The sequence below is a fragment of the Aspergillus lucknowensis genome (assembly GCF_044049455.1).
Source record: "Aspergillus lucknowensis strain CBS 449.75 chromosome Unknown BJX67scaffold_41, whole genome shotgun sequence".
Lineage (NCBI taxonomy): Eukaryota > Fungi > Ascomycota > Eurotiomycetes > Eurotiales > Aspergillaceae > Aspergillus > Aspergillus lucknowensis.
This window is the reverse complement of record NW_027263585.1, coordinates 140522-163185: the sequence shown is the minus strand read 5'-3', so window position 1 is coordinate 163185 and position 22664 is coordinate 140522. Positions and strand designations below refer to the sequence as shown.

The following is a 22664-nucleotide window of genomic DNA, read 5'->3' as shown; positions in this document are numbered from 1 at the left end:
CACCTATGCCCATAATTGTGGGTTGCCTTCGTGCAATCAGCTCTGCATGCTAGAGATTTATTAAACTCGCTGGCGAATCTAAAGTCAAGGGTATATCGTTGGGGTCGGATATCGTCTTATTCTGGATGATGTGGGAAGTATTCCGGGGTTGAGTCCCAAGCTTCTGGCACGGCCCAATCCAGGACCTCAATGTGGTCCTTACTTGACTGGTCAGCATGGGGGTTACTGTTTGACTCTGAAAGACGCACTCTCGGCCAGACGCCGCAAACCCTAACTGACTGTTGAGATTGCAAAACAGGATATCAAGTAGACTGACAGGTCGTGTATTTATAATCAGCTGCAGTTTCATGAGAGCTAGCCGACCTTTTCAGGTTCCTCCAACCTGATTGACGCCATACTTGACCAAATACACGCAACCCCATCTCGCGATGAGTATCTCTCAACCGGCACATTTACCGACGATACCTGGAGGATGGATATAATTGCACCCTGCTCGAACGTAGGTGATCGGTCGCGTCCCTGGATATCGAAGCCTGAGACAAGCATAACCCGAAACCAACATGCCGTCCACAGTTCACCGTTCCCAACCTTACCCGACCTATTTTATCGGCCACGCGGGTGTAGGTCTGCTCTTCAATGAGCCATCCAACAACAAAACCGTCCAGTCAAAATCTACAGGACCAGCGTCCTTATCTACTTACCAGTAAATCCCTTGGTAGTGCGGTCGTACTGGCTCCATGTTTGAGCATGAAGAATTCTAAAGGTGGCAAGAGCCTATTCCAGGACTGCATTCCAGGTTGGGGTAAATTGTCCATGGTCGATTTCTTCAAGACATGCACAGGTGACCGATCTACCACAGCACTATATATACTTAATCAATCCCTGCTTGTCAACGATGTTCAACGAGATGTATAATTCAATCTCGCCCTCCGAGCGATAAGCGAGAATAACTCTCGACCAGGCCCTCTTCTTTCCGACCTTTTTGAAATTAGGGCTAGGAATACCCACGCCACTGTCCTGTCACGGTATCTTGACTGTACCACTCCCGTGTATAAATTAATTGAGCCCGCAAGAAAAGAGCATAAATTCCCGGATGGTCTGGAGGGATGATTCTCCCTTGGGTGGTAACCCCGTCTTCGGATATGGGAGAGGTCCCGTTTTTTTGCCTTTTCCCCCGTGTTGTTTCACTGGCCCCCCAAACCCAGTTTTCAACAGAAGAACACTCCATCAATTCAAGTGTGAGGTGTCTCCTTGGTCATCAGCACCGCGCCTTGGGCATCTGAGCTGGCCCCAACCAATTCTTTGGCTCCTCACCGACCCTTCCCAGAAGCATTTCAGTTTGCCGCCGGGCGCTTGGCCAGCCACGCTGCAGGCGATCGCTGTTGGACTGCTGGCAGGGATCGTGCCGAATCTGGAGAATTTCCGCGACACAATTTCGTTTCGATCCTCGTCCTTGACAAGGATCATCTACTCTAAACAATTGTCCAACCAAACGCGGTCTCGATGCCTTCCGAGATTTTGAAGGACACCATCGAACTCCACTCATTGAGCTGTCGACCATCCACATGCGACGACGGCTGACCCGTATCCCACTCTGGAGCCACTCAGGTTTCTCCAGATCATCGAAGAGGCGTCCCATCAAAGGCCAGCATTCGTTCGCCAGCCCAACATGATCAACGTTGAGACTCCGTCCCATATCTCACTGCTTTATGGTCGTGCTGACATGGCAGAGGCTGACGACCTCTTCTCATCATCGCAACTGTGAGGCTGCTGGTGTCCCTGGTACGGCCTGCCCGCACGTCGATGCTGGAGGGCCTACAAGGTGTGTGGAATGGCCATCCGGGTCTTCCCTGGGACCGTCTGGGAGCCTTGCGGCCCCCACGCGCGCCTCGCCAGCGATCTTGGCGCCCCATTGTCGGGATTGCGGTAGTTTTCCTGTTCCTGTTCCTTTTGATACACCGTCATTCCCGGACGGTCTCTGTCCCGGATTCCAATCTGGTCTTCTGCCAGCATCCGATTGCGCAGCTGGTAAACGAGGCCAAGACGGCCTTTAACACGACGCTGGCGAGACAGTCCCAATCGCTCGAAGAGGCCGTCACCCAGTACAAGCAGCGATATGGCATGCCACCGCCGCCGCACTTCAACCGGTGGTACGAGTTCGCGGTAGCGCGCAATACCGCCCTAATCGACGACTACGACTCAATATACCACGCTCTTCTGCCCTTCTGGGCCGTCCAAGCAGAGGTCCTGCGCGCCCGTGTGCGTGAGAACCTGGGATTCGACAACCGACTCATGGGCATCTCCATCCGCAACGGCGAGGTTATCCACCTTGGCAATGGGCAGGGTGACTATCAAGCCCCCGCGACGGTTGAGATGCTGTCTGCCTTTGCACAATGGCTGCCGGACATGGATCTCGCGTTCAACGTGCACGATGAGCCCCGCGTGGTGGTCCCCGATGATGAGTTGGCCACGATGGTCGCGGCGGCGAGAGAGTCGCACGCTCGTTTGATGGCTTCGCATCACTGGAACGAGAGCTTCTCTCCATCCCCTCCTGAACTGCAGGCGCCCATCGAACCAGTGGCCTGGACCCGGTTCTATGACCTAGAGCTACAGCGCACCTGGCAGGCATCGCGGATGTCCTGCCCGCTCGACTCCCCAGCGCGAGCCCTAAACGACGACGGGGCGGATAACACGACATCGTACAAAACGTCTCCGCTCGGCTTCGTAACAAACATGACAGCTTTCACGGATATCTGCCAGACACCGTCGCTCCGCCGCAACCTGGGCCTCTTCAACCGGCCAAACGCGTACAAGATCACAAACGAGCTCTCGCCGGTCTTCTCGACATCGAAGCTCTCCACCTTCCAGGATATCCTATACCCGTCGGCATGGTACTATGCCAACCAGACAGAGGATGACACGAGCCTGCTGGACTGGGACTCCAGAATACCGCAGCTCTACTGGCGCGGCTCAACGAGCGGCGGACACAGCGACGACGGCGAGTGGCACGATCTGCTCCGGCAGCACGTCCTCGCCCAGCTCGTCGCACCAAAAGAGCCGCCCTACACCTTATCCCGGAATAGCAGCATACCCGTATGCCGGGACCCGGAAGGCCCCTGGGTCCTCACCCAAAACACCTCGACCCCTTCTTCGCAAGAAAAAGACTACTTCAACACGCGCTTTACAAGCATCTACCAATGCTCCCCCGCCGACTGCGACGCACAACAAACCCTCTTCGGGCTCGCCGAGAAAGACCCCCAGTCTGCAGCCTGGAACTACCGATACCTGCTAGACATGGACGGACACGCGTACAGCGGACGATTCTACGCATTCATGCGCAGTAAGAGCCTGCCTTTCAAACTCTCGTACTTCCGCGAGTGGCATACTGACGTGCTTGCTCCGTGGATGCACTATGCGCCTGTGAGCCTGCAGGCGAGGGAGTATGTCGAGATGGTGAGGTACTTTGAGCATGAGGGTGCTGCGGTGGGGAAGGGGATTGCGGATGCGGGGAGGGAGTGGGCGGGACGCGTGTTGCGGAATGAGAATTTGGAGGTTTGGATGTTCCGGTTGTTACTTGAGTGAGTTAATTAATCCCGGATTCGAGTGGGGTTCTGTGGCTAATGTTGTAGGTATGCGAGGGTGGTGGATGATAATCGGGAGACGCTGGGATATGATGTATGATGTCGATAACATCTAACAGACGTGGGATAATGGATATGTAAGATACAATGGGGTCGGTTTAGGCTGTGGAGCCGTATATTGCAGCGGGCCGTCTCTCTACTGCAGACAGAGAGGATGGTATATAACTTGGGTACTAATTGCGTGTACTTTGATGGGGGGGATTGAAGCGTTCTGGTCCCGCAGTGAGTATATTTCTCGAGGGCTGAGCCAAGGTAGAAGGTGTTCTCGGAGGGACTTATACGACTGAGGAGATGACTGTGGTGGGCAGGTTGGAGGGCTCTTGCTCGGAATGCAGCACAGTTGTATTTCTTGTCTCTACCAGGCCCGGGAATCATGTGTGGCAGGGGTTGGCAGCTTGCATGGCGGAGAAGGTGGTTCTCAATCTGCAGGTTGGGGCGGGTCAAATTCTGGGGGTGGGTTCAGGTTTGATGAATCATTGTTCAACCATTGATCGCCATCCGTTGCAGCGCTGTTGGCTGTTTCCACTCTCTTCTGCTGAGATCGCTCATTTCTCCACTCGGGCTCAAACCCCGCAGGTTCATAGCAAACGAAAGGTGGAACTCCAGGGAAGAGAGCGAGCATGAATAGCTACCAAGTCTTGGCAATAGTCAATTGACTATTGCCAAGACTTGGTAGCATTGTGCATTAAACCACGCGCTAGAGCTGCAGGTTCTGTCACGTCACAGATGGCATACCAAGGTGATTAAACCAAAGCTCAAGTCAGAGTAAGCAGGAATTTCTTATTTCTCTATCGAATTAATATACCCGGCTAGAGAAATGAACCACCTACTTTGGAAAATATACAAGCTCTTTGCCAATTTCCTGTTACGGACGTCCTGATCAAGTCATTTCTGATGTACCTACATCTCCAATCTCTTCAACTGTCTGATGCAATAGAACTGGCCGAGTTTACTTTTGCTGCAGGCGGCCCGTGCATCATATAGTCCCCAATACATCCTTTTGAACCAACAGATAGTGATATAAACATTATATAAATTGCCTGGTGTCAACCAAAGTCAAGTCTCAAGTTCCCCCTCACCCTCCAAATTACTGAGAGAGACATCAATTTCTCCACCGATCCAAGTTATCAAATGTCAGTTATTCGCCCCCAAGCATGCGAATTGTTCAATGACTGATTAATAGCCCAAGATGTGCACCAGACTCACAGGTCCCGTCAAGTGGAAGTGCGGTCATATCACACAGGAAAGTACCACAGTGGATTGTCCCGAGAAGTGTGGTATTATCAAAAAGGAGGAGCCAGCCGGCCAAACTACCAAGCGGCTTTTCACTTGCCCAAATTGCCCCGTAAGTATTTTTTAGCTGCTTAAGTTTTGCTCCAATTTGTTGACTTGAAGCTTGGCCATACAGTAAGCAATTATGTCTTGGGAATTCGTTCCTGCTGGGCACAGGACAATCAGCCCAACTAGCCGCTTCCATGAATTGAATTGAGTCTGGCTTCACCTCACCACCGCATTTGATTGCAAGGGCCAGGGAGGTACATAGTTGACTAGTATTTCTATCACGGCTACCATTGATTCTCAATGAATTGATAAGTGTCTATACTTATGTCAATCAGATTAAATGAACTGGTCCTGGGGACATAAAGGACTGCCAAATTGTGAGTTCAACAAATGCTATGGAACAGGATTGGCCAAACAACAACACTCCCCGACCTAGATCTTAGGTCCGTGCCTTTTGTAATACCCTCACACCCCCGGGTCTCGGGCCATAATTATTTCACCTTGGTCACCTTCGTTTGAGCCTCCCAGCAGGCTCGACACGCCAATCAGCGCGTCCCCCCAACTTTTCGTCCCAAGTCTACCCTCAGCTCTTGGAGCCCCGGGGCATTCCATCAACACGTAGGCGACTGTCCCTTGCGCACCGCATACGCATAGATCCTCGTCACGAAAGCTGAATTTCTTTGCGTAGGTGGATAACTAGTTGTAACCCGTGCGTAGCTGCGTCAACAGGTAGGCGTGGTTCCATGACTGTGATTCAAGTTGCCTTCCACGTTGGCGAACATAGAGAGGATTTTTCGAACCCTAATCACATGGAATACCAAACCTAATATTGAGTGAGTGTAAATTATTGGTCTTGTATGTACATGGTAATAATACGCTTATGTTTATAATTCCATATAAAAGACACAAGTGTCCAGAATCAGAAGCCTTGGTTTATCAAATAAGGCTTTGTGACAGATATCCAAATACTACCCCCCTTCTCATTCTCACGGAACCCTTGTCATCTCCCCGCCCAGACTCGCGCGAACTGGGCGAGCCGCCACATCCAGTCTGTACTGAGAGTCCAGCTCAGCAGTGGGAAGGCGAGACCGATGAGGCGATGCGAGTTCGGTTGGCTGTGGAGCTCGGGTCGCAAACTCCACGCCTGGGGGCCTCGAGATCTGCATATGGCGCTGTTGCGACGCAGCAGCATGCTGTGGGGGTTGATTTTGATCCTGGCCAGTCTGTTGCTCTGGCTGTGGTGGTGGTGCGAGGTAGTGTTGCAGTTGTTGTGGTTGAGGTACCTGCGGCACTTTTGAAGCCGCATAGGGTCTGCCTGTGGCGTCGAGGTAGATGATGGTTGTCTGGCGATGGTGCCGATGCTTTCTCCACCTGATGAACAGAACCACGAACACGAGGAGCAGAAAACCCCCGATCGAGATGCAGGCGATACTGAAGTGGTAGAGCGGTGTGTAGTAAAAGAATATTGGAGCCACAGAAAGACGCACGCCTAATAGGACAATACCAACGACTAATAGGACAATCGTGCTGACAAGGGAACTTATCCACCACCGTTTCGAGATTAGCTTTTTGTTTGGTGCTGCGTTTGTCTGAGACTGTGTCGGAGGCCAAGGCAGAGGCTGAGACTGAGGGGGTTGTGCCAGATATATTGCCATGGTGACCAAGGAGTAAGTTGCATCGCACACAAGTAGGGAGAGCGCAGATACAGACAAGAATAAGAATTTTCGAATGCAAAATCCCCAACACAGGCGGAGAAAAAGAAGGGAATCTCAGACAGGATAATCTCCTGTGAGGGCCGAGGGAGATCTCTGCTTATCACTCACTCCTGGTGCGGCTCTGTCCCACCAATTCTGTCGACGACAATGGGATGGGGGAAATCTGAAAAAAGGCCAAGCAAAAAACCCCAGGGATAATACGAGCTTGGGTGTGGGAATGAATCGCTCCTTTGAAGAGGTGTGACGATCGCTTGTCAGCTCATGTCCAGGAGGCTCTCTATGATTTAGGGTTATGTTCTTGAATGGACAGACTATGTCGATCAATCTAGTTCCCGCTTTCCTGTGGAGAGCGTGGAGGGAACAAAAGGATGGAGGGTGTCATGGGCATTTTTAGATTTATAATCATACAGTATGATACAGATTCCTTAGTACGAGCGTGCCCTTGTACTGTTCAAACTCTCAACGCGTATTTAACATCAGAGTGAGGTCCAGAGGTGCGAGCGAAGGGGAGATCCAGACGACTAAGCGCTAAGGTAAGCAATCAACGGGATGAAAGCGGAAGAAGAATCTGAGTTGCTCAACTAAGGTCTCTCTAGCGATATTTATACCTGCAAGGAGCCCTGCAATCGACCTTCACGTTGACCATATTAGGAAGGAGCAATTGAATGAGTGACGCAAATTAAAAGCGATATGAGAGAGGTGTCAAAGCAGTGACGCTGGCCGATCCTCAGAGAGTCGGATGATGAATTCACCCGTCACCGACGCGATGACCCCGCCAGACTGCTGCACGATGGCAGCCCAAAGGCTAACGCTCGAAAAGATCCCTGTTGTTTCCTGTATTCCAGTTCTCCAAGCGATTCGTTCTGTTCTTTCCCCAATGTAATCCTCCATATACCCGAACCAGTTCAGTCATGAAGACTAGGCTTGCTGGACCCTGGAGTTGCGACGGCTGAATACTTTCCCCGAACCCAACGCCTCACACAAGTCCAAATCGCCTGATGAGCTTGTCCTCAAGATAGGCTCATTGTCAATTGTCAGGGTTGTTATTGGTGCCTGTCGCTTCAGGCACTGACCGTGACAATTTGAAAGCATTACTATGTTTCCAACAGGGAAGGCGATACCAGGCGACTCTGAATCATATGGGCAATGATCTCATGCTGCTAGGGATTGAGGTTTCGTGTCATTTTGCCACGGGTTGAGACGTTGGTTGCAAAATAAGCTCTTCCCTGATGACAGGACCCTGACTGTGGTCTGCTGACTACTATTTTTGATACATTTTTATTTGAACATGGCTAAGCTAGCCATACCGGAGCGTATATCACCCAAGCCTTCCCAAGCTTTTGGAGGTGGAGAGAAAAAAAAAAAAAAAAAAAAAAAAAAGCTTGGTGACTTATTGGGCTTGGGAAGTGCACGGACCTCCGAGTATACTGGAGGACGTGGCGACAAAGTTCCCTCACGTTGTACCTCGAGCATGTATATCTACTGGGTAGCTACTTATCCGAGCTCAACTTCCGTCTCTTATGCGCGGCCCGCTTCGGATGCATCTCCTGCGCATAATGTTTAAAGAAATCCACCGGCTCCTGCGGGTGCTTCCCCGTCACGTCGTGGAACGCCGTCGTCGAGATGTAGTTCGTCTTGCCCTCGCGCACGAGCGAGTAGTACTCGAGGAGGTACTTGATCTCGCCCTCGCTGGTGCCGGCCTCGTCGCGCAGGACGGTTCGTGCTTCCGCTCTGAGGAATTAGTACTGCTGCTAGGATCCTTTTGAAGGGAAAGGCGTACTCGGAGATATCTTCAAATTTCAGGTCCTCCCCCAGTGCCTTGCTTGCTGCGCCTGCGAGCTCGTCGCCTGTTGTGAGCGATGGGCCTGGGCTGTTATGTTAGTCTTCCCGCCTCCTTTGTTCGTCCGACAGGAGCGTACCTGTCAAGACCATGAGCTGGCCCCTATGCTTATCACTGAATCCGTGTTTGCCGTGTCCTGTTAAGACATGCGCGGCGACTAGAGCGACATCCTTCGGTTGTTAGGCTATGCAAGTCTAAAGCCGGAAAACTTACACTCAATGCCATGGGAGCGAACTTATGGTTCGGACCGATAGGAAGCGGGAGGAGGCCCTCCTCCTGCGCCTGATGGGAGTATAGGAGGAGGTTCTCCGCGTAAAATCCGCGGCTGCATCGTTAGACTCACGACGTCGGAGAATATTAGGTTTGGACAGCTCAGCTCACCGAATAACAACGAGCGAGCGCCCCATCGCGGTCTCCGGCTCGCCCTTCGAGGACAAAAACATCGTCTCTAGGTCAACCAGCGACCGCAGCAGCGGCTGCCTCTCCCGTTCCGCCATATCGCACCCGGTCGACGAAATGAAGCATACATTCGGTATACCGGCCTTCTTCGCAGCCTCGATGAGCTCCGCCGTCACGTCGAAGGCATCCTCGCGACCCGGTGGCAGGATACACAGCGTATCAGCGCCGATTTCCTTCAGGGACGCGACGACGTGGCGCAGGCGGCCGGGCTTGTGCGGGACGATCTTTGCGCCGAGCTTCGAGAGGTCATTGCAGGGGTCGGAGTCTGGGTAGAGGGTGAGGCATGATACGGAGGCGATGCCCTTTTTGAAGGTGTTCTCTGTCAGGAGGAGGCGGGCGATTAGGGCGCCCGTGTGGCTTGCGGCGGAGGTGATGCAGACTTTGCGCGACATTGCGATGGAGGTCTGTGTTGGGCAGGCGAGGTAGGTAGGTGCTGCGGTTGCGTGCTTATATTGTGTTTACTGTGGTGCGTCATGCTGATGTCGAGAGAGTCGGTAGTGAGTGCCGAATAGTGCCATCATCAAGTGACAAGGTCTAGAACGGTGTGGTGGTCATCAGGGAGGTTGTCTTTGGTTGGCCAACTAGATCTGAGATACAGTTACATATTGTCCACGGTAGGTCCGTACCAAACCTAGATGCGTGACATTGATCTACCATGGTTCCGTTGCTGTGTCGACTCGATGCTAGGACATGCTGCTATAGATACAAAGCCATAACCTGGGGATAAATATGTATATATCAATCACAACCTACTTACACCACTCATATTCCAACTCTGTTATCCTGCCATGCGGAGGACACGACACTGTTCATTTCTCGGGTTACAGATGTGACCACCTTACTTTCAAGTACAGTCAATTCGCTGGTAAGAGCACTAGACAGGAGATATTTACAAATACTTGCTATAATGTTGCTTTAGGGCTTGGAGAAATGTGTATATACGGCACAAGCAGATACTATGTCAGCAATGTGATGAAACCCTCCCCCCTCGCATCGTATGTACAAGATGTTTCGTATCCTCCTCTCCACAGAAGTCATATTGCTGTCCTGACAGCATGTTAAGCACCAGTGATGGCAATATCAGCACAATGCAGATAAATCTGCGGCGTCTGGAACGAATTCCACCGGAACCGCAACAGCGTATGCTCCGACGAATAGTCCGGGATCTTAATCTTCTTGGTCACAGTGTACCCCCCCGAAATCGTCGTCTTGCACGAGCCCATCTCCGCGCCATCAACCCCCTGACACCCCCGCGCGGTATCCGCCTCGAACGCATTGCACGTGAACCAGTTGTTATCCCAGCACGCCTCGCCCTCGCTGCAGTCAGGACTATAGTCGCAGGTCTGCCCGTCGACATCGGTACAGGATAACTCGCCCTCAAGGAAGCAGTCCTCGGCAGCCTGCTTCTCCGCCTCAGAAGGCATGTACGACGGGTCGAGGAACTTGTCGACGAGCGTCTGGTTCTGGCACACGCCGTACGTGAACATCCCGCCGTGGTCGCCGTTGTTGTCGACGCACCACTGCACCTCGACGACCTCGCCGCCCTTGTACGTCGCCACGGGCTTGCCGCCCCAGTTGTCCGTCGGCTGGTTGTAGTCGAGCCCGTCGCGCGCGTTGTAGCCGCAGGGCCCGCTGCGGCCGACAGCGGCGCCGGTGAGGTCGGGCCAGGCCGTGACGGGCTCAAGGATGGAGCACTCCGGGCAGGAGTCGAGGCCGGCCTGTTGGTCAGTTGTGCTTCGAATACGAAGATAGATAGACAGCGACGTACCTCGAAGCCCAGACGGGTGCGGCTGGATGGAACAGTGAGGTAGCCGTGGCCGTGGACGGCAGGAATGAGCGTAGCGCTGGCGAGAGCAATGAAGGTCTTCATATTGATATCTTGAGTGTCGAAGATCATGTCTTGCAATCCAGTCTCGACAAGTCAACGCCCTTTATACCCGTCTCTCACCGGGTAGTGCACATCACTCGACCTGCTCGGAATCCCGACGAGAGATCAGCGCCGTCATCGCATGCCACGATTGGCTGCCCGTCCAGTAGGTAGGGCTTGGAGACTCTTCAGGCGAGAAACTAAAAGTCTTGGTCCCCCGATGACGTCCTCGCCCTGTCCGTGCGCAGGGGACGGAAAATTATCGGCCGTCTGGGGCGAGGAACGTTGCAACCACAGGCTCGCATTTAGGGCTTCCCCGCCTTTCGCTCCGGGGAATTCCACGTCCGGGGAATACGAGTCTGGATGCTGTACTCCATATTCTCGACTTTCTGGACTTCGTGACGGGTGAGCGACAGGCGAAGTCAGGGAAAGCAGAGCGAAGGAGGTCGACCTCAGGACTCCTGTCAACGAAGTCGTGTCTGAACCCTGCCTTCGCTTCCCAGGTCATCATTTTCTATGGCCAGACGGAGGACTGCCTCTGTTCGGTCGTGATGCCAATCTCGGCCGTTTGGCGCAGATCCCGGCGAAATTTCGCATGCACAGAGTGAGATCGCTCCTGCGACAGGGATGCCGCGTGAAATCTCCCTCCTCGCTTCCTTCTCTTCCTGAAACAAATCTCCAGGCCGCTCCTTCGAGTGCAGACGAGCAGCTGGCTGAACGCTGAATGGGTACACTTGGCTTCAGTACGCTCCATTAATTCCTTTTCTAGAACCCCCATCGAATCCTTCGTCTCAGCGCCACCAACCCCGATGTAAGGAACGAATCTCCGACAGAGAACCAGTATCGTTATCCAAATCAACTCCAAGAGGCAGGGATACACCCCGTAGACGCCGTCCCATCCAGCGATCCATGCGAATCGACCAATCGACCACCAACGGCTCGACAAGCCGGGACGACAACCGCCGTGATTCGCGATCGCGCGATCCGTCTGAGAACCCGGAGATATAGATCGGCATGGCGGTTTCGGCTCTGCATTGCAAACCGATCCTTGCAGCGGCACCAGCCGATCATGTCGCGACTTAAACAGCGAGTACACGGGGACGCCCGGCCCCGCGCGCGCCGTACACCTCGACCACATCGCGCGGGGGGGCAAGGAACTATCTGTACGAGAAGCTCCCCGCGCAGGAGGCATCTCGGCTCGAGCGAGCGGGGCGCTGGGCGATAATCAACGTGTGGAGGCCGCTGAAGCGCATATCGCGGGATCCGCTTGCTGTGTGTGACGGATGCACCCTTGGACCGGGAGACTTGGTTGCTATATCGATGGATTACGCGGGCGATTCGAGGGCGCGGGCGGAGCGGGGTGGGAATTTGAGGACGACGGTGGGGTGGGAGATTGCGATGGCGCGGTATAGCCCCGGGCAGCGGTGGTATTATCTATCGGGGATGGGGGTGGACGAGGTTCTTCTGATGAGGATCCTTGATTCAGACTTGGAAAGGGGGTTGGAGGAGGGGGGTGTCGCGGTTGGGGTGCATTCGTCTTTTGAGGATGCGGAGAGGAAAGGGGATGAGGTGAGGGAGAGTATTGAGTTTCGGTGTTTGGTGTTTTGGGAGTTCTGAGCGTTTATTCTGTTACCACGACTGCAATTTATCAAATGCTATTGAGAATTTTAAATCTATATACAAAGCCTATATGCCGTCAAAGTGGTCTATGAGGTCACGCATTCTCCGCATGGTACGACTGCGACTCCTTGCGCGCGTTGCGGAACTCATTGTCAAAGGAATGGATGTTCGGCATGTCGAAGCTGCTGCTCTTCCACGGCGCAACCTTATTAACATACATCCAGTCGAGCTCCTCGAGTGTGCGGCCCTTGCCCTCGATGACAAAGAAGTAGACGACCAGCGCGGCGACGAAGAGACATCCTGCGAACACATACCCGTACGCGAAGTCGATGGCGCCGGTAATGAAGGGCGTGAAGAACCCGATCAGGAAGTTCCACAGCCAGTTAGATGCGGTGGCGAGCGCCATGCCCTTGGCACGGTACTTGGAGGGGAAGAGTTCTGCGACAATGGACCAGATGATTGGGCCCCAGGTTGTGGCGTAGACTGTAACCGTTAGTACCAAATAATAGGTATACTCTTGAGAAGCTTACAGAGAATGTAGAAGCAGGCGACGATGACCATGCCCTTGCCGGGTCCGGGGGCGTTCTCCGGGTGCTTGACGTCCAGCATGAAGTGGCCGATCGAAGCGAAGATCATGAACAGGATGAACATGCAGATGGCTCCAGTGATGAGCGACTTGCGACGGCCAAAATTCTCAACCACGTACAGTCCGCCAAACGTAGTACCGAAGTTGACGGCGCCGAGGATGACCTGGGTGATGAAGCTGTTCGAGATACCGGCGCCTTGGAAGATAGTAGTTCCCTACTGTTGTCAGCTAACGTCTACAAACCAAGGGACGCACTCACGTAGTAGAAGAAGTAGTTGGCACCGGTAAGCTGCTGCAGGGCTTGCAAGGCCATTCCAAGAAGGATGCGGTAGAGCATACGAGGCGCCGTGACAAACTCGTGCCACTTCTGTTCCTGCGACTCGGCATCAAGCTGCGCCTGGATATCGGCCAGTTCTTGGATAATCACGCGGTGGTTTTCCGGCACCCCGTACAGACGGGCCATGGTCTGGCGAGCAGTATCGACGCGGCCGTGGCGGTAGTCGAATCGAGGGCTTTCAGGGAACATGGCCATGCCGAGGCCAAGGATAAGGGCAAAGATGAAGGTGAGGCCAAGGGTGATCCTCCACTGAGCAGTGCCCTCCAAGCTCTCGGTTCCGAGGTCTACAAAGTCAGTCAGCCACGGAAGTCCCCCCGCCTTGTGGTCGAAAACTTACTAATGCAGTAGGCAAGGAAGATGCCCAGGGTGACGAACAGCTGGTAGGAACTGATCATGGCACCACGGACATTCTTCGGAGCGCTTTCACCCTGGTACATGGGCACCAGCAGCGAGCAGCCACCGACTCCAAGACCGGTGACCCAACGGCCCAGGACGACTTGCACCCAGTTTCCGGACGGAGCGCTAATCTGGACAATAATACCGACCATAAGGATCATACACCACAGGGTTATCGACCATTTCCGGCCCAGCTTGTCCGCGATGGGAGCACCGCACAGCGCTCCGATAAGAGTGCCGATGGACAGAAGACTGACGATCAGGCCGGACCGGACGTTGCTGAAGGAGTATGAACCGTCTTCTCCTAGTTCGCCATACCGTTGGAGGTAGTCGGACATTTCCTGGAAACCGCTGATCTGTCCAGTGTCGTAGCCGAAGAGAAGACCACCCATTGAGACGAACAGGCCCATGACGGTGGCACGCAGTGTGATCCGGGGAATCGGGGTATCGACACCAAGCTCGACTGGCTTCTGGCTGCCGATCGTCTCCTGGCTGGAATATTGTTGCGGCTGGGGAGCGGGAGTGATAGGCTCCCCATGCTGGGCGGGTGATTCAACGCCCATGGTGATTTTCCCAAGATTCTGGCAACTGGGTAAAGTAGGTGAGGTGGGAAAAACCTTGAAAGTGGATGAAAGGATGGGGGATGCGGGACAAAAAGCCTGGGGATGTGCAGGGGGGTTTCCCTTTATAATGTGCGAGAGATGGCAGTGAACGTAAGCAGACCCACGGCTGAGAGAAGACTCCTGGGGTGTGGAGAATTCTGAAGACTGTCGATGGCTGCTATCCAGACATTCCATAAGGTTCCCAGTTCTGTACGCTGGTTTGGTAGCGAGGAGATGGGCTGGTCCACAGACTCTCTCCGCTGTATGTTCCATCAATCTCGTGCGTCCGAATAGTGACGCACTACGAGAGAACCCGGCAATCTACACGCCGAACAATGGGAGAGAAGCGCCTCTGCCGAAAACTCGGATACGTTGCCGACCGCAGTGGCTGGCCAAGGCACGTTTTCAGCACAGCCGTGGTTGGTTCCGACCCGGGAGTGCCGTCGAATCCGGCGGCCGAGATCAGAAAACTCGGCATGCCTTTGACGGCACTCGGGCTTGGCTGAGGCTTGGATGGTCTCAGCTGGCCAGATCAAATATTTTCAACCCATCACAGGGCCACTTCCTCGGGTTTCCTTGCCGAGAGGGCGCCATATCGTGTGACCCTGGCAGTAACAGCATGACATCGTGACTGACATCGTCGGGAGGTCCGGACTCCAGACAACTGGAGATGCGGGACCGCGGAGGGCAGCCTGGAGGACACTGGAGGGCTGGAGAGGCGATTCTTTCCGAAAGAGTTGTTCGGTGAAGTCTCCCCATGTGAGATGCGGATTTTGAGGGGAGAAATATGGGGGGTCGTTCTCGACCCGCACGCAACACCGTCCGTTATCATCCTGTATCTCTCCTCCCCGACATGCTCTGGTGGCAATCCAGGCTCCATGGTCGTGAAACGCACTCTTCAATGGGCATCCAAACCGCAGGTCAGCCGAAGATTTCCTGAGTCAGCTTGAGACCGCATCCGCGAGGCTCCGACCGCGCCATCGGCTCCAGAATCAGAGCCTGCAGACTCCGAGTCGGCTCCGTGAATCCGCAGGGGCAAGCTTGTGGATCCTTGGCTCTTGCGGGTGGCTGTGTCGCTGCGGATCCCATCATTGGATGCTGGTAGTTCTGGTGGAGAGGTCGGAGTCGGAAAATTGTTTATCCGTTGTGACGTCATACTTGCCCATCTGGGCCTAGCGGATTTTGGGGTTCAGCCACATCTCAAGCCTCACGCCTCCTGCCGGCTGAACGCGGTTTGTCTCGGATTTGTCTCGGCTTCAACAAAATTCATCTCGAGGAATCCATGGATGCATCCAACTCTTGGAAGTCTGGAGTTGTGGACTCCACGGCCAAAGTAGTGATCCTGCCTTTCGAGTGCTTTCTGTATTGATTTGCTCGAGACAATAGTCTGTCTCGACCAACACGGGACTCCACACCCTAATTGGCTAGATATATATCTCTCTGCCATGAGCACCCGGGACTTGATCAGTCTGAGTTTTTCTCCGGCCCAGTGGCCGAGAACAGCTGCTGAGTGAGGTGACCTCTGGATGAGCAAGAGTGGGCCAAAAGAATGAATCTCGTTTCAGATGGTCTGGAACTTGAGCTCCATGTGCTTTCCCTCAACCCCTGCACGGATATTCGGAGACAAGCACCACATGGAAGCGCACCGTGCGTACCCCTGGCACGGGAATATGAAACTACGAATGTCCGATGAAAACGGACCAGTAAACGCAAACCTGGGGAAATAACCTTCATCACGATCTGTGTCAACATTGCAGAATACTCCGCAGCCGTGATGAATCCCCAGATTCTCCACCATTCACCGAGGCTGTCGGACGCGATCGGCCGCCCGCTGCCAGATCCGGCACGGATGAAACGCCCACAGCAGCGAATACATTAACTGCCAGCGTCGAGAAAACGACACCCCGAGGTGACTGACGCGCTGGAATGGAGAAATTCCGCGAGGAGCTTGAACTCACCGTGCTTGACCAGGTGCACGGAGCTTGGCCCGGTCTCATGGATGGGATCAGCGCGTCCAGCTGGATATAAAATCCGGGGATCCAACATAGAATTATTCGCACCCTCAGGCGGCAACGCACTCGTTGACAGCTCAGGATGAAATTCTCACACTCCCTTCACGCCCTGGCCAGCCTGGCGCTGGCCAATGCCTTCCCCCAGGCCTCGACGACGACCCCAACCCCAACCTCGACTCCCTCCCCCACCCCAACGGGCTCGGGCGCCTTCGCGACGGTCTCAGGCCTGCAATTCGTCATCGACGGCGAGGCAGGCTACTTCCCCGGCTCGAACTCGTACTGGATCGGGTTCCTGACGAACAACGACGACGTCGACCTGGTCTTCGACCACATGGCCGAGTCCGGTCTGCGCATCCTCCGTGTTTGGGGGTTCAACGACGTCAACGAGGTCCCCGGCGAGGGAACGGTCTACTTCCAGCTGCACCAGGACGGTGCGTCGACCATCAACACGGGCGCGGACGGCCTCCAGCGGCTCGACTACGTGGTCGAGTCGGCCGAGGCGCGCGGCGTCAAGCTCATCATCAACTTCGTCAACTACTGGGACGACTACGGTGGGATGAACGCGTATGTGCAGGCGTACGGGGGCTCATCGAACGCGGACTTCTACACCAGCGAGGAGATGCAGACGGCGTATCGGGCGTACATTGAGGCGGTGGTGTCGCGGTATAGTGACAGTCCCGCGGTGTTTGCGTGGGAGCTGGCGAACGAGCCGCGCTGCCAGGGTTGCGAGACTAGTGTGCTGCACCAGTGGATCGAGGAGACGAGCCAGTATATCAAGCAGTTGGATCCGCAGCATATGGTTTGCATCGGCGATGGTGCGTCTTTAAATGGTTCCCCTGACAGCCTGAGCTGACGAAAAACAGAGGGCTTCGGTCTCGAGACTGGCTCTGATGGCAGCTATCCATACGGGTACAGCGAGGGCTCGGATTTCGAAAAGGCATTGGCCATTGAAACCATCGACTTTGGCACCTTCCACCTCTATCCTGACAGCTGTACGTTCCCGGTCCCCCTTCCCGGTTCCCCGGCCCGGTGTTTGCGGATATACTAACCAAGACAGGGGGCACCAACTACGACTGGGGCAACGGCTGGGTGGCGTCGCACGGGGCCGTGTGCGAGGCCGCGGGCAAGCCGTGCCTGTTCGAAGAGTACGGGGTGACGTCGAACCACTGCGCGGTCGAGAAGCCGTGGCAGACGTCGGCGCTCAACGCGACGGGGGTCTCGGGCGACCTGTACTGGCAGTACGGCGACACGCTGAGCACCGGGCAGTCGCCGGACGACGGGAACACGTTCTACTACGGGTCGGAGGAGTTTGAGTGTCTGGTGACGGAGCATGTGGCGGCGATCGAGGCGAGCGGGCGCGGATAGGGGCGACCGATAGCGATACGAGGAGTAGCCTCAGCAGTCTCCAAATCAAGCCTGGAGAGCCTGGTTTTGTCTCAACACTTGTTGCCGAACTGGTGGGAAGAAAGTTTTGGACCACACAAGACCAGCTTCTAGAAGCTATCAATGAGAGAATCCTACCAATCTCCATTTGCAATCTCATGTGCAATCTCCGTCTCCAACTCTTGAGCTGTCAAAAACGCCGCTGCGGGGCGCGCCAAGGCAGCTAACGAGCGCCCTTATCAGCGGCTGCTCTGTTTGGCTGCGCAGTTGCGGGGACGATGCGACCCTGAGAGGACGGGGACGAGCATGGGGCGCAAGACTTAAAGGCTGCGATGGCGCCTCCTTTCCTGTTGGACTTTTGTCAACTTCCGTCGCGTCAAGATGGCCTCGGACATTGATTTCGCCCCGCACGGCGACCCTGAGGGCAACTATGGCCCCCACGAAGGCAAGAGAGGCGCCCTGCAGGCCATGGTCGAGGCCGACCTGCTGGACGAGCGCTACAAAGTCACCCAGCGCGGCCTCAAATCGCGCCACGTCCAGCTCATGGCCCTCGGCGGCACCATCGGCACCGGCCTCTTCGTGGGCTCCGGCCAGGCGCTGAACATCGGCGGCCCGCTGTCGCTGTTCCTGGGCTACGTCTTCATCTCGACGGTCGTCTACTGCGTCGTCACCGGCATCGCGGAGATCGGCGCATACCTGCCCGTGCACGGCGGCACGATGAGCTACCACGGCTTCCGCTACGTCTCGCGCAGCCTCGGGTTCGCCATGGGCTATCTCTACTGGTACTCGCTGGGCATCCTGGTCCCCTACGAGATCGTCGCCGCCTCGCTGGTCATCAGCTACTGGGACAACCCCGTGCACATCGCGGTCTGGATCGCCATCATGCTCGTCGTCATCGTCCTCCTCAACTACCTCCCCGTCGGCGTCTACGGCGAAACCGAGTTCTGGTTCGCCGGCATCAAGATCATCACCCTGCTCGGCCTGCTCATCCTCGCCTTCATCCTCTTCTGGGGCGGCGGGCCCGACCGCCAGCGCCTGGGCTTCCACTACTGGAAGGACCCCGGCGCCATGAACACCTACCTCGTCACCTCCAACGCCGACACGGGCCGCTTCATCGGCCTCCTCCAGTGCATCGTCAAGTCCGCCATCGCATTCATCTTCGCCCCCGAGCTCATCATCGTCTCCGCCGGCGAAATGGAGTCCCCCCGCCGCAACGTCCCCAAGGCGGGCCGCCGCTACATCTACCGCCTGGTCGTCTTCTACCTGCTCGCCGCCCTCGCCATCGGCGTCATCTGCTCCTCGCGCGATCCCGCCCTCATCACCGGCGACACCAACAACGCCTCGGCCTCGCCCTTCGTCGCGGCCATCCAAAACGCAGGCATCCCCGTCCTGCGCCACATCGTCAACGCCGCAATCCTCACCTCCGCCTGGTCCGCCGGCAACTCCTTCCTCTACATGTCCTCCCGCTCGCTGTACGGCCTCGCCGTCTCCGGCAACGCCCCCAGCATCTTCAAATCCTGCAACCGCTGGGGCGTCCCCTACCTGGCCGTCACGGCCTCCGCGCTCTTCGCCCTCCTCTCCTTCCTCGCCGTCGACAGCGGCGCCTTCACCGTCTTCAACTGGCTCATGAACTTCACCAACACCTCGGGCTTCATCTCCTGGATCTGCTGCGGGGTCGTGTACTTCCGGTTCAGCGCGGCGGTGAAAGCACAGGGGGTCGAGAAGCCGTATTCGTCGCGCATCCAGCCGTACGGGATGTACGTGGCGCTGGTCTTTGCGGTGATCCTGCTGCTGATTAACGGGTTTACGTGCTTCTTCCCGGCGAATTGGTCCGCGAGTAACTTTTTCACGGCGTATGTGGGGATTCCGGCGTTTGTGGTGCTGTATGTTGGGCATCGCGTGGTGTTTTGGAGTGATCCGTGGGCGTGGCGGAGTGAGGAGGTGGATTTGCGGACGGGGCTGGAGGAGATTATTGCCGCGGAGAGGCCGCCGAGGCCGCGGGATACGATTGCGAGGAAGCTTATGGCGTTGGTAGAGTGAATCTTCGTTTCAGTTGACTTTACATTTGGGTTAGATATGGTGATTAGGATTAGCTATTCGATGTATTGCTTTGCTATATAGCTTTGTAGTGGTTGTTATCGAACGATGTAATACCCCCCCACGGAGTCCTGCTCCAGCCCACTGCGCACGCCCATCCGCTCGATCATCTTCTGTCCCCGCGTCAGGACGTTCCCCGCGCCGTCCTTGGTCCGGTCGAGCCAGCCTCGTCGGCTGGACGTTGCGTCTGGTGTCCAGAGCGGGTGCTCGAGGATCGCCTGCGTGTACTCTGCGTCGTAGGTATCTGCGAGTCTGGCTGCCTCTGCCGCCGTCTCACGTGCCGCGGCGAGATCACGTTCTGTTCGTGCGGAGCGCGGAAGCACGTCTGGTCGGAGGAACCCGAGGAGGCGGACCGTGAGTGTCGGGGGCGGTGCTGGGATCGAATCGTGGAGCAAGCGGAGGACGGCGACTTTGCGCGTTGTGTGCGAGAGCGAGATGGGTTCCGTCGCTGTTGAGCCGTCCCAGGCTCGGACGGAGAGGATACACATCTGCCACGGTTGATCCGGGGCATGCGCCCAGCCGAAGAAGAACCCGCGGAGCTTGTCTTGAATGTCCGACGGGATTTTCATGGACATTCCTGTCGGATCGAGGAGTTTCACCGGACGCGCGGTAAAATCAAGCGGATAAGGGACCTGGGGGCCGTTCTCGATCGAGGGCGGCGCATTCGCATCAGGGGCGGCGTTGCGCGCGCCAATTCCACTGGCCTCATACGCTGTCGTGAGCGCCGTTTCCTGGAGCCGGCCAGGTCGGTATGGTGCGGCAGCAGCCTGCGCAGCTGCAGTCACCGGAGCCACAGTCCTCGAGGCCATCGCCTGCGCATACCTCCCGACTACCAGCGCGCCAATCTCCAACGGCATCGTCGTCAGACTCGCCCCGCGCAGCGAGCTCGGGTCCATCGAGGCGGAAAGAATACGAAAGACGGGACTACGGCAGAGGACCTTCTTCTCCGCCTGACACAGGATGAGCTGGAAGTACCCGTCCTCCGCGTCCGGCGGGATGCGCGCAACGACCGTCTCGCGGAGCCGATGCGTGTCCCGCACACGTGCCGAAGCCTTCTTGTAGAACTTGGCAATGTCGCGCTGCCAGGCGCGCTCCTTCATCGGCTCGACTTGATCTGCGCGGACCGCGACGGACGGGGAGACATTCACCCAGTCATCGTGTAGCCGGAAGAGGGCCTTGGCGCGCATCCCCGTCTTCCCCGTCCATCCTTTACATTGGAGCCAGAGCGAGCGGTCTGCGGGGAGGGGTGTGTCGGCGAAGATCGAGACGGTGACGGAGGTTGCAGGCCCGCGGTAGAAGATCACGCCATGCGAGTGGCGGAGGATGGAGTAGTGTTTCGTCGATTCGGAGGGGTGGTGGATCAGGCCACCGAGGAAGTGGCGGGCGTCGGCGTAGAAGGAGGGTTTCTCGGGGTCGGAGGGAGCTGGAAGCGAGGTTTCTGCCCGGGGGGTAGGAGGAGACTGTTGAGATTGAGGAAGGCTGCGGAGATTGGGCTGACTTCGGTGTCGAGGGAGTGGATGAGGAGGCTGAAGCGAGGACGTGGAGGAAGGGGGAGGTGGTGAAGAGCGAGGGGAGCGAGGGGTGTGAGGGGAGTGAGGAGAAGGAGAAGATGGAGTGCAGGCAGCGTACGGGGAGTATGGCGGAGGATTGGGTGTCAGGGGTCGCTGCACGACGCCATACTCAACAGCTGACAGCAGCGGCACCGGCTTGCGTTTGATCTCCATTCCGCCATGAGGCAAGAGGAAAGATGCCCCGATGGAAGAGATCTCAGTCGGCTTCGATCCTGTCGACCGTCATCGATATCGGTGACGGAGTAATTCAATCTTCCGACTGTATGAGGATTGGCCAGCGTTATCGCTCCGCCACCACCTCCAGATGTCGCTTCTGTCGCTTCAATCATTCCTTCATTTCGATTCTGCCATTCAATGGCTCTTTCCGAATAGGGGATATCGTAAAGGTCCATCGCTCGCCTCCTCGCAGGTATCAATATCTAGATAGACCCCCTCGTTAGCAATGGATATTCTTCTTCTGCTTTCATCCCGATGATTGCTTGCTTACCCCAGCACTTGGTAATATAAAACGACCCTGGCTGACCTGCAACCTCGCAACCTCGCAACCTCCCTCCGTGGCACGTCTGCCAGTCTTCGAGCGATTGTGGAATGATTGCTGCTATTCTTTTCTTCATGAAGTGAGTATGCACCTTGTGAGCGCTGGTACCTTTCTGGAAAAAAGTACATCTCGGGAAAGAATGGGTTCGAGTGCAAAATCTCTACACCCTGGACTAACACTTTGATGCATAACTGGAGCTTCAATGGACTACTCGTGGACAACAAGCCTCTGTACCTGCTACACGCGGCAGAAGAGACTGTCTGGGTGAAGAGGGTAAATGCGGCTCGCGTGGACGGACGTCTTTACAGCTGGGCTTCTGCTTTTCATCCTGAAAAAACTCCCATGTCGCTTAGATGGTGGGTTTCCTCAACGGGTCTTACAATGTTGGCCAACGGATTGTTTTTGATGATGGAGCAAACTGGTTTCTTCGCCTCCCCCGTGCAAGTAGCATTTCTTGTCCTCGAGCAATTCGAGGCATTCAGCAATAGTACCCTGGAAGATTTTGGCGGACGGTTCAGTCTGTACGGGGTGATAGGTTCCCTGATATGATCTACAAAAAAAGGTGGCGCATGTTGTCCTTCGTGTCGGTGCAATTATGCAGTATCTCTGGCGAATCTTTGATCCTCAGCTTGTTGTCTGAAGAACATCCACCGTTTGCTCTTGAAGCGGAGAATGTAGACCGGAACAGAAAAGATCTGCTGAGGAGCGGTTTCAACGTG

At 55.6% G+C, this 22664-nt stretch overlaps 9 protein-coding genes across 9 annotated transcripts; 4 read left to right on the top strand and 5 right to left on the bottom strand.

Moving 5' to 3' along the window:
• Positions 1–560: 560 nt before the first annotated feature.
• BJX67DRAFT_390048 (uncharacterized protein) lies at positions 561–4258 on the top strand (the record flags this gene model as incomplete). Its single annotated transcript, XM_071034581.1, has 4 exons — positions 561–620; positions 1619–1654; positions 2011–3578; positions 3630–4258. The coding sequence occupies 4 exons, from the start codon at positions 561–563 to the stop codon at positions 3679–3681; spliced, it is 1716 nt and encodes a 571-aa protein (XP_070883357.1). The 3' UTR covers positions 3682–4258.
• Positions 4259–5908: 1650 nt separating this feature from the next.
• On the bottom strand, positions 5909–6577 carry BJX67DRAFT_383848 (uncharacterized protein; the record flags this gene model as incomplete). Its single annotated transcript, XM_071033542.1, has 1 exon — positions 5909–6577. The coding sequence occupies one exon, from the start codon at positions 6575–6577 to the stop codon at positions 5909–5911; it is 669 nt and encodes a 222-aa protein (XP_070883356.1).
• Positions 6578–8127: 1550 nt separating this feature from the next.
• Positions 8128–9328, bottom strand: BJX67DRAFT_373926 (uncharacterized protein; the record flags this gene model as incomplete). Its single annotated transcript, XM_071031468.1, has 5 exons — positions 8128–8368; positions 8418–8502; positions 8557–8647; positions 8691–8802; positions 8859–9328. 5 exons carry the CDS (start codon positions 9326–9328, stop codon positions 8128–8130), a joined length of 999 nt encoding a protein of 332 aa, XP_070883355.1.
• A 666-nt stretch (positions 9329–9994) lies between these two features.
• BJX67DRAFT_383846 (uncharacterized protein) lies at positions 9995–10806 on the bottom strand (the record flags this gene model as incomplete). The annotated part of the gene is made up of 2 exons (XM_071033541.1): positions 9995–10654; positions 10705–10806. The coding sequence occupies 2 exons, from the start codon at positions 10804–10806 to the stop codon at positions 9995–9997; spliced, it is 762 nt and encodes a 253-aa protein (XP_070883354.1).
• Positions 10807–12517: 1711 nt separating this feature from the next.
• On the bottom strand, positions 12518–14305 carry BJX67DRAFT_373924 (sugar porter family MFS transporter; the record flags this gene model as incomplete). The annotated part of the gene is made up of 4 exons (XM_071031467.1): positions 12518–12906; positions 12954–13224; positions 13269–13630; positions 13684–14305. 4 exons carry the CDS (start codon positions 14303–14305, stop codon positions 12518–12520), a joined length of 1644 nt encoding a protein of 547 aa, XP_070883353.1.
• A 1962-nt stretch (positions 14306–16267) lies between these two features.
• On the top strand, positions 16268–17808 carry BJX67DRAFT_223810 (glycoside hydrolase 5 family protein). The gene is made up of 3 exons (XM_071025791.1): positions 16268–17171; positions 17220–17348; positions 17414–17808. Exons 1-3 carry the CDS (start codon positions 16439–16441, stop codon positions 17719–17721), a joined length of 1170 nt encoding a protein of 389 aa, XP_070883352.1. The 5' UTR covers positions 16268–16438; the 3' UTR covers positions 17722–17808.
• Positions 17809–18207: 399 nt separating this feature from the next.
• Positions 18208–19779, top strand: BJX67DRAFT_373922 (proline permease PrnB; the record flags this gene model as incomplete). Its single annotated transcript, XM_071031466.1, has 1 exon — positions 18208–19779. One exon carries the CDS (start codon positions 18208–18210, stop codon positions 19777–19779), a length of 1572 nt encoding a protein of 523 aa, XP_070883351.1.
• On the bottom strand, positions 19660–21868 carry BJX67DRAFT_224046 (uncharacterized protein). Its single transcript, XM_071025795.1, has one exon. It carries the CDS (start codon positions 21558–21560, stop codon positions 19875–19877), a length of 1686 nt encoding a protein of 561 aa, XP_070883350.1. The 5' UTR covers positions 21561–21868; the 3' UTR covers positions 19660–19874.
• BJX67DRAFT_223813 (uncharacterized protein) lies at positions 21779–22649 on the top strand. The gene is made up of 2 exons (XM_071025792.1): positions 21779–22024; positions 22143–22649. Exons 1-2 carry the CDS (start codon positions 21996–21998, stop codon positions 22492–22494), a joined length of 381 nt encoding a protein of 126 aa, XP_070883349.1. The 5' UTR covers positions 21779–21995; the 3' UTR covers positions 22495–22649.
• The last annotated feature ends 15 nt before the right edge of the window (positions 22650–22664 follow it).